The 8,095-nt window shown below is 42.8% G+C and overlaps 1 protein-coding gene across 1 annotated transcript; it reads left to right on the top strand.

Moving 5' to 3' along the window:
* The first annotated feature begins 542 nt into the window (after positions 1-542).
* LOC307013888 (protein FAM210A-like) lies at positions 543-4,318 on the top strand. Its single transcript, XM_079641492.1, has 4 exons — positions 543-701; positions 2,188-2,622; positions 2,799-2,910; positions 3,135-4,318. Exons 2-4 carry the CDS (start codon positions 2,222-2,224, stop codon positions 3,447-3,449), a joined length of 828 nt encoding a protein of 275 aa, XP_079497618.1. The 5' UTR covers positions 543-701; positions 2,188-2,221; the 3' UTR covers positions 3,450-4,318.
* The last annotated feature ends 3,777 nt before the right edge of the window (positions 4,319-8,095 follow it).

Raw genomic sequence — 8,095 nt, forward strand, 5'->3', positions numbered from 1 at the left:
CTGCACTCAGCATATCGTTGTGTCCCTGGGCAAGATACTAAACCCCAAATTGCCCCTGTGGGGATTGCCCACAGAATTGAGTATGTAAGTCGCTTTGGATAAAGCGTCTAACAAGTGACCTGTAAAGTACTGCTGTGACTATGTACACTTTTTAGGATAATGTTGATAATGATGATAATGTTTAGGATAATATAATAGTTTTTGTTTTTATGTTTTATTTCATTTCATTATGTCTTTTATTTGTATTATATATTTCTATTTTATTTTATTTTTGTAAGGATGGCCTGTCTTGTCTTTGCCTATGTTTTTCAAAATTATTTGTTTTATTTGTATTTGTTGTTGTTGTTGTTGTAAGTATATCTTGTTGTTTGAAAGAATGAAAATTAATAAACATATCGTTTGAAAAAAAAAAAACGTCGTAAAGGTCAGATATTGAAACAAACCCGGAAAAGGTGACTTCGTTTTTAGGCAGTCTGGGAAATGAAGTTCTAGCACGTTCTTGCAGCGTTTTGCAATAGGACCAATTCCAACTACATTTCCCATGGCTCTTTGCGCTGCTAGGGTTACAATCAATCTGCTCTCCACTCGGTCTCCTTATTCCATGGTGGCGAGAAATGTGGTCCTTGAACGAGTCATAGCTCAGGCACATTTGCATGGCCCTCAGGAGGATTAAGGGTACAGTTTGGTGTTGACTTTAACACGTAAGTGTAGACTTTTATATGTCCTCTACTTTAGCATGTTATACTTATATAGTGACAACTTGTGTTCCTCCCGTGATGGTTAGCAGTGCAGCTAGCTACCTGCTAACTAGCTAACGTTGGGCGTCAGGAGCCAAAGTTGGCATCTGTTCAGAGTCTGGCCTCAACAGGGCCGCATGCTAGTCCGTGTCTACAGAAGAAACCCTGTCTGCATTAGTTATAAAAGGCTCTCTACATCGCCTCCCGCTAAAAAGGGCCCTGGCAATCTAGGAAGTAAAACGTGCCTCCTCCTGTCCTCCAGACAACACTGGCCAATGTCAACCAGCCTAAGATAGCTCTCTCTGTAAAGCTAACATTCATTTAGGAAGGGACATCCGGTCGGAACTTCCAAAATTGTCCCGGACAAATTCCTACTGCCTTTTCCCCCTAATGTCTATTTCAGTACTTTTATTGTGAAGATATATCTAAGCACTTCCGGTCATATTGTGAGAAACTTTTCCTAGCTCGAAGTTTGGCTAATGTTAGCGGCTTCTAGTTGTAAGCAGAAGTTTAGTCGCGTAGTAAACCTTACCTTGTATAGTAACAGACTGGGTAGGCCAGTGCTTACATTTAAGCAGTATTTGAGTTAGTGCTAGGTCTGTTTGATCAACATTCTGGGTCTTTGTGCCTGAAACTCAGCAAATCGTTTATTTGCTTCAGGTGCTGCATTTGTGGTTGTGCAATCCTAACACAGGTATGTTCTGGAACTCTAATCCTCCATTAAACCCGTGTAATCACTTAAAGCAACGACATGACGTCATAGAATAGCAGGAAGAAATGTAGGGCATGGCTGGTTCTTGTCTAAATATTACAGTTGTGTTGGTTGTTACAGGGCTATTTGTCATAATATATATTCAGCCAAAAGCCAACTTTACTATGGAATATAAACTAATGCAAAGTATAAAGCCAGTCCATGAGGTCACACAATGTCCAGTGTCCACATAATATACAAATGTATTTTAAGGCTGATGATGACAATGATGTGCATATTCTAGCACAAATCAAAAATGGATCTCCTTGAGGTTATCCATGAAGGGAAGATCACTGTTAGGAGTTAAATAAAAACAAAATAGTGCATTTCAATTCCATTTATTGCAGCCACATTAATGTCCAATTTCGGGACAAAAACTGAAAAATAGTTATGAGTATGTCATACTCATCATGGTCTTGTTTCACTTTAATAAGAGTGAATAAGGAAGGCTAGTAGAGCTTAAACAATTAGTCTGTTAGCAGAAAGTCCATGTTGACCAAATCAATTTTAACATGTTACCTTAGCTTCATTGAATTTTTGATGGACGTTTTCTATTGTTCCTCCATTTTACAAACTAAATGAGAAACTGATTACTCAATCCAATAATTGGGAGAACTGTTTGTTGCCGCACTAAACAAGAAATTAATCATTGAAATATGTCAGTGGAGTTAACCGTTTGCTTTTGGTCTCATCCTATAGTCTGTTGTCACATCCCAGCAGCAGAGAGGACAGCATGATAATGCAGCGCCTTCTCGCTCGTGGTACACTGCGTTGGTTGACAGCATCACGCCACTTCCTGCTTGGCGGCCACGCGCATCAGACACCAGCAGCACCTTGTTGCTGTGTCCTCCGCCTGTCACTGCCCCCCCCCACAGGCCGCTGCTGGCTGTCCACCTCAGCCACCAGCCATGCAGCACATCAGCCCAAACACCAAGAGGAGCCCCAGGCCAGCTCCACCCCTCAGACACAGGAAGCTGCTCCTGAGGCTGTGGACCTGGACCCCCTGCAGGACAAGTCCATTGGTCTGGTGCAGAGGTTTAAGAAGACCTTCAAACAGTACGGGAAGGTGATGATCCCTGTGCATCTCCTCACCTCCTCTGTCTGGTTTGGAACCTTCTATTACGCTGCTATGAAGTGAGTCATGTGGGGTTCTCAGTTTGTTGAAATTATTTGAATTCAACTTTTGTAAATTCTAGAATGTATTTATCTGCAAAATTAACAAATCATGGTATAAATGTCATACTGATTTAACAAAGCACAGTTTTTTGGCAGCTAATGAAAATGTTTCCCTGTGTTTCGCCTCCCCTCAGAGGTGTGAATGTAGTGCCCTTCCTGGAGATTATCGGTCTACCAGAGACAATAGTTTGCCTTTTAAGAGACTCTACAAGTGGATATGCTCTGACTGCATATGCCATGTACAAGGTAATTTATCCTGGCATCCTCTGGGTTTGTATTGAAATGAATTTTAAACATCTGTACTTATTGATCAGCATTAAAACACTGTGTTAAGGTGAACAAGCAAACACATTTCCCGACCTTCCAGCTTGTATTAGCATATGTCTCATTTCCTCAGTCAGTGAGATTGTAAAAAGAATATACATTATATCCAGCAAGTGATTTTTTTTATTTGTCTTTATTCTTCACAGATTGCAACCCCTGCTAGATATACAATGACTCTTGGTGGCACGTCACTATCTGTTCAGTATCTCCGCAAGCATGGCTATTTAACCACACCACCGCCAGTTAAAGACTACATCCAGGACAAAATGGAGGAGACAAAGGACAAACTGTCGGAAAAAATGGAGGAGACAAAAGAGAGATTTTCTGAGAAAATGGAGGAAACAAAAGAGCGTTTCTCTGAGAAAATGGAAGAGACCAAGGACAAGTTTTCTGAGAAACTGCAGGAAACCAAAGACAGAGTTTCGGACAGAAAAACGTTTTTTAGAAAGAAAAACGATTAGTGTTTCCCATATACAGATTGCACCTTTTTAAATATATTATCAATTTTTGATTTCAACAGTAATCAGTGAGTTTAGGGCAAGTAACAGAAGGCATTAATGACTGCTCGGAGAGAGGAGAGAGACTTGTACTATCCTGTCCTTACATTTCGCCTCACACATCTCAATTATCAGCTGGTGTCTCTTCAGATGTCCTATTCAGTCCCTAGTAGTCCAGACTCTGGGCCCTGAGTCTGGACTGCAGACTCCCTGCAGAGCTACATTTTGGATCAGTCCTCTCAGAATGGATTCGCTCAGGTGATCTGCAATGTAAAACAAAGATAAGCTAAGTTCTCTTTAAATAAATTCAGGAAGACAAAAAGAGCTCTGTGTTTACATTGAACAAAAATAACAGTCTTGTCAGTGTAAACAGAATTCAAAATGAAAGATCAGTGCTAATAGCTCTGTTTGGAAAATACAAATAATGCAGGCTCATGATTACTTGTGTGTACTAGTTCATCAAAGCCTTCCTGGTGTCTTTTTCTAATGTAATTAGAAAGAAATTACGTTTTTCTAATGTATTTTTATCCCATAGTCCTAGCTAATATATTATATAATTTAGGTGTCTGTCACTTCAAGTGTCGACTGAAAGTTGTGTATGAACTGAGAGCTGCTCCTCCAAAAGAAAAGGTCACGGCACATGTCATATCTGTCATACATGTCCACATGCAGTGGGAACAGCAGCACACTGTAAGACGTGGGCAGAGGTGTTGTCCGTGTGCCATGAGATGTCTTGGGTACGTCTGTATTAATGCATACATGTTCTTGTCAGCAGTTCAAACTAAAGTCTGGTTAAAATCACAACTGAATAAAGTGAAATGCAAATCATCAAAGTTTGTACGTTGCATTTTCTAGGTTGTGTGTCTTAGTAACTAGCACAATTAAAACTTCTTCTCTGCCAAGAAATGTGGCAACTGTTTGGTTCAGTGTGGCTACTTCACAGTGCTCCCACTTTTAGTTTCGCATCCCCGGGCTTTTCTTTTGGCTCTTCCGTCAGTCGTCAAGTGTATTTTCCATCTGTAGCAGGGGGCCGTTGAACAAACCCGCCCAGCAGCAAACAGCTGACAGTTAGCTATTAGCTGGTGCACACAGTGGAGCATTTAGCAGCTAAAGACCAATTCATTTTACTGGAGAGTTTGAGACCAGAACTAAAGAGAGTGGATGTTCCACTGTGACATAATGCAGTATGACATGTGTTTTTTTGTTGTTTAAATGCTACCTCTTGAGTGCTCAAAACAACTGACTGCAGCTTGGCACTACTAACAACCACTGAAATGCGTAGTGCATGGACCGAGAAAGACAAACAAATCAACGTAACTGTAATATTACAGATCAACAACACAGATACGATTCTCATTTATTCATTTAATTTATATAATTAAATCAATTTTTTGCTTGTTTTATCTGAGTGTTCCAGGGTATTCTCTGAATACCATAAAGGCTACTCATTTCTCTAACTCCCCTCCTCGACTCCTATCCTCGTGTCTTAGTCACGCCCACAGGAGATGCGAGCGGAGGAATCGAGGAGAGAGGAGTGGAAGCAGCAGGCGGTTAGAGAAATGAGAACTCCTCTCTGAGCGGTCATTTTAAAGAGACGTCCATTAATGATGACAGGAGGCACAACAGCACTCTGGCCGTTTCTCGGGGTGTTTCTCAATCTCGAGTACGCTTGCTCGGTAGCACATGTCTTCCGACTCGAGTCACTTGCTTCTGAAGCGAGGCAAGAATACTTCCTGGCATTCGGAAAACGAAGAGTGGAACATGCGAGCAAGTGTGCAGGTGTGCGTCATAGGAGAGGCCCCGCCTTACATTTTCCGCCACAGATTTGGGGAAATTTGTCTGCGCAAAGCATTGTGGGGATTTTAAGACAACGGAGTCTACACATGTGCAGCCTCAAAATTTCTCCAAACGAAGTAAGCCGGGCTTGGTAGAATTGGAACAGTCCTTCGGCGGCACTCGATTACGTAGTATGCTTGAAATAGTGGTTCTGGAGCACAATGCTTTGCACACGGACCAATTTCCCCAAATCTGTGGTGGAAAATGTAAGGCGGGGCCTCTCATATGACGCACACCTGCACACTTGCTCGCCTGTTCCACTCTTCGTTTTCCGAATGCCAAGAAGTATTCTTGCCTCGCTTCTGAAGCAAGACCCTCGGAAGACATGTGTTTCCAAGCAAGCGTACTCGACATTGAGAAACACCCTCAATGTCGAGTAAACCTGCTGCAGAGCCACTGGGTGTTTCTCAATGTAGAGTACGCTTGCTTGGTAGCACATGTCTTCCGAGTCACTTGCTTCTGAAGCGAGGCAAGAATACTTACTGGCTTTCGGAAAACGAAGAGTGGAACAGGCGAGCAAGTGTGCAGGTGTGCGTCATATCATATGAGAGGCCCCGCATTACATTTTCTGCCACAGATTTGGGGAAATCTTGAGCTTTACTCGAGATTGAGAAACACCCACTATTTCAAGTATTCTACGTCTTCGAGTGGCGCCGAAGGACTGTTTAATTGCATGTTAAATGCCCAGCATTCGGCGCCATTCGATGACGTAGTATACTTGAAATAGTGGCTCTGCAGCAGGTATACTCGACATTGAGAAACGGCAACAGTCTGATGGACAGATGTGTTCATGACGACTTATATATTTACTTTTAATTGATTCACAGTGCGGTATAATGAGACAATAACAGGCTACAGATGCGGACATATACACACATATATTTGTATAAATATACAATTTTAGAATCAAACAAGTATGAGAGCACTCTCATAATAACGTAACACAATCAGAGACTGGATATATCCCCCCCCTCTCTCTGGTCGCTGAAATGGGGAATTGAAATTATGGGCCAAAAGTTGTATTTACAAGTATTAAAAGTAAGCATAGGACACCAAACCAACTGAGACCCGTCTGTCCACCGCATCTACGCACTGTACAACACGCACCTACACACTGTACCACCAACCCAGTCTCATGGCATTTCGTGTTCACCAACACGATTTTTTATCTATTGATTCGTGTTCACCAACACGATTTTCCCCTTTTTTTCGTGTTGCACAGCACGATTTTAAAAGCAATGTATTTCTATTGGTAATCTCACTGCATTACGTGTTATAGGAAGACCGGAAGCTTTGTGGTTCATAAAAACATGTTCTTACTCAATAGCAAGCCACAATTATTGCTTTTATTTTAAATCGTATAATTTCGGACTTTTGCTGCCGTCTGTTAGGAAAATAAATGGGGCTGAAAGCCTCAGGATACTGAAATCAGTCTTTTAAAAATATTTTTTTCCTTCTAATTTGTTATTCTTTTCAAAATAACACACCAATAACACACAATTATCCTTGTTTTTATTTATTTGTTTAGTTCCATAATCTCTGGCTTTTTTGGCGTCCGTCAGGAACTGAATTTCAAAATAAAAATAACCGGAAACTATAGGTTACTTACGTAACCCCAGTTCTCAGAGTAACATGAAGTGAGATGTCTCACTATGGGATGCGCCTCAACGCGTATGCAAACAGAAGCATCTCATTACGCCAATCCTGATTGGCTGGTGATCTTGACGTCTACGTCAGGGAATCCACCCACCCTAAAAGTAGCTTGCGCTACGACGCAGCGTCATTCAAAATAAGCACCTCTTCTCGCTTTGCCTGAGCAAGAAGGGCCGTCTGGCCGTCTGCCTGCAAACCCTGACTCGTATAAGCCAGAGCAATCGCTTCCACAATCCAGTCGGAGAGCCGTTGCCTGGTAACGGGCTTGCCCTTATGAGGGTTAGCCCAGGATACAGAGAGTTGGTCATTGCATCGAAACTCTTTTGACCTGTCCATATAGGTGCGTAAAGCACGGACTGGGCACAGCAAATTCGGCCGCTGCTCTTCAGAGGAACACACTGGCGGAGGAAATGCCTCAATGTCAATAGGGGTACATGAGCCAACCACCTTAGGTACAAAGGCAGGGTTGGGCTTCAGCAACACTCTCGTTTGCCCCGCGGCAAACTGAGTGCATGAAGGATGTACAGAGAGCGCATGAATGTCACTGACTCGCTTGGCAGATGCCAGAGCCAGTAACAACACTGTCTTTAGTGACAGGTGTTTCATGTCAGCTTCTTCCAGGGGTTCAAATGGAGGTCGAGTGAGCCCATCCAAAACCACTTCCAAGTCCCATAAGGGCACCAGTGACCTGGAAACAGGGAGGAGCCTGCGAGCCCCTTTCATAAAACGGCAGACCAAGGGATGTTGGCTAGCCATTTTTCCCTTGAAGCCCACATGGCATGCAGCAATAGCAGCCAGGTACAATTCGGTCGTAGAGAAAGCTCTGTGTTTGTCAATCAGGTCCTGTAGAAATGATAGAATCACCCCGACAGGACATTGAAAAGAGATGTGTCCCTTTTGAAGGCACCACTCCTCAAACACTCTCCACTTACAGTCATAGAGGGACCTGGTGGATGAAGATTTTGCACTCTGAATAGTGTTTATCACCTTCTGAGGGAGTCCCACTGTATTCAGGTTATACCACTCACGGGCCAGGCCCATAGAGCCAAGCGCTCTGGGTGTGGGTGAAAAATCGTCCCCCCCGCCTGAGACAGTATGTCCCTGCGTAGCGGGAGCTGCCA

This window comes from Notothenia rossii, assembly GCF_949606895.1.
Source record: "Notothenia rossii genome assembly, chromosome: 7".
In the NCBI taxonomy this organism is placed as follows: domain Eukaryota; kingdom Metazoa; phylum Chordata; class Actinopteri; order Perciformes; family Nototheniidae; genus Notothenia; species Notothenia rossii.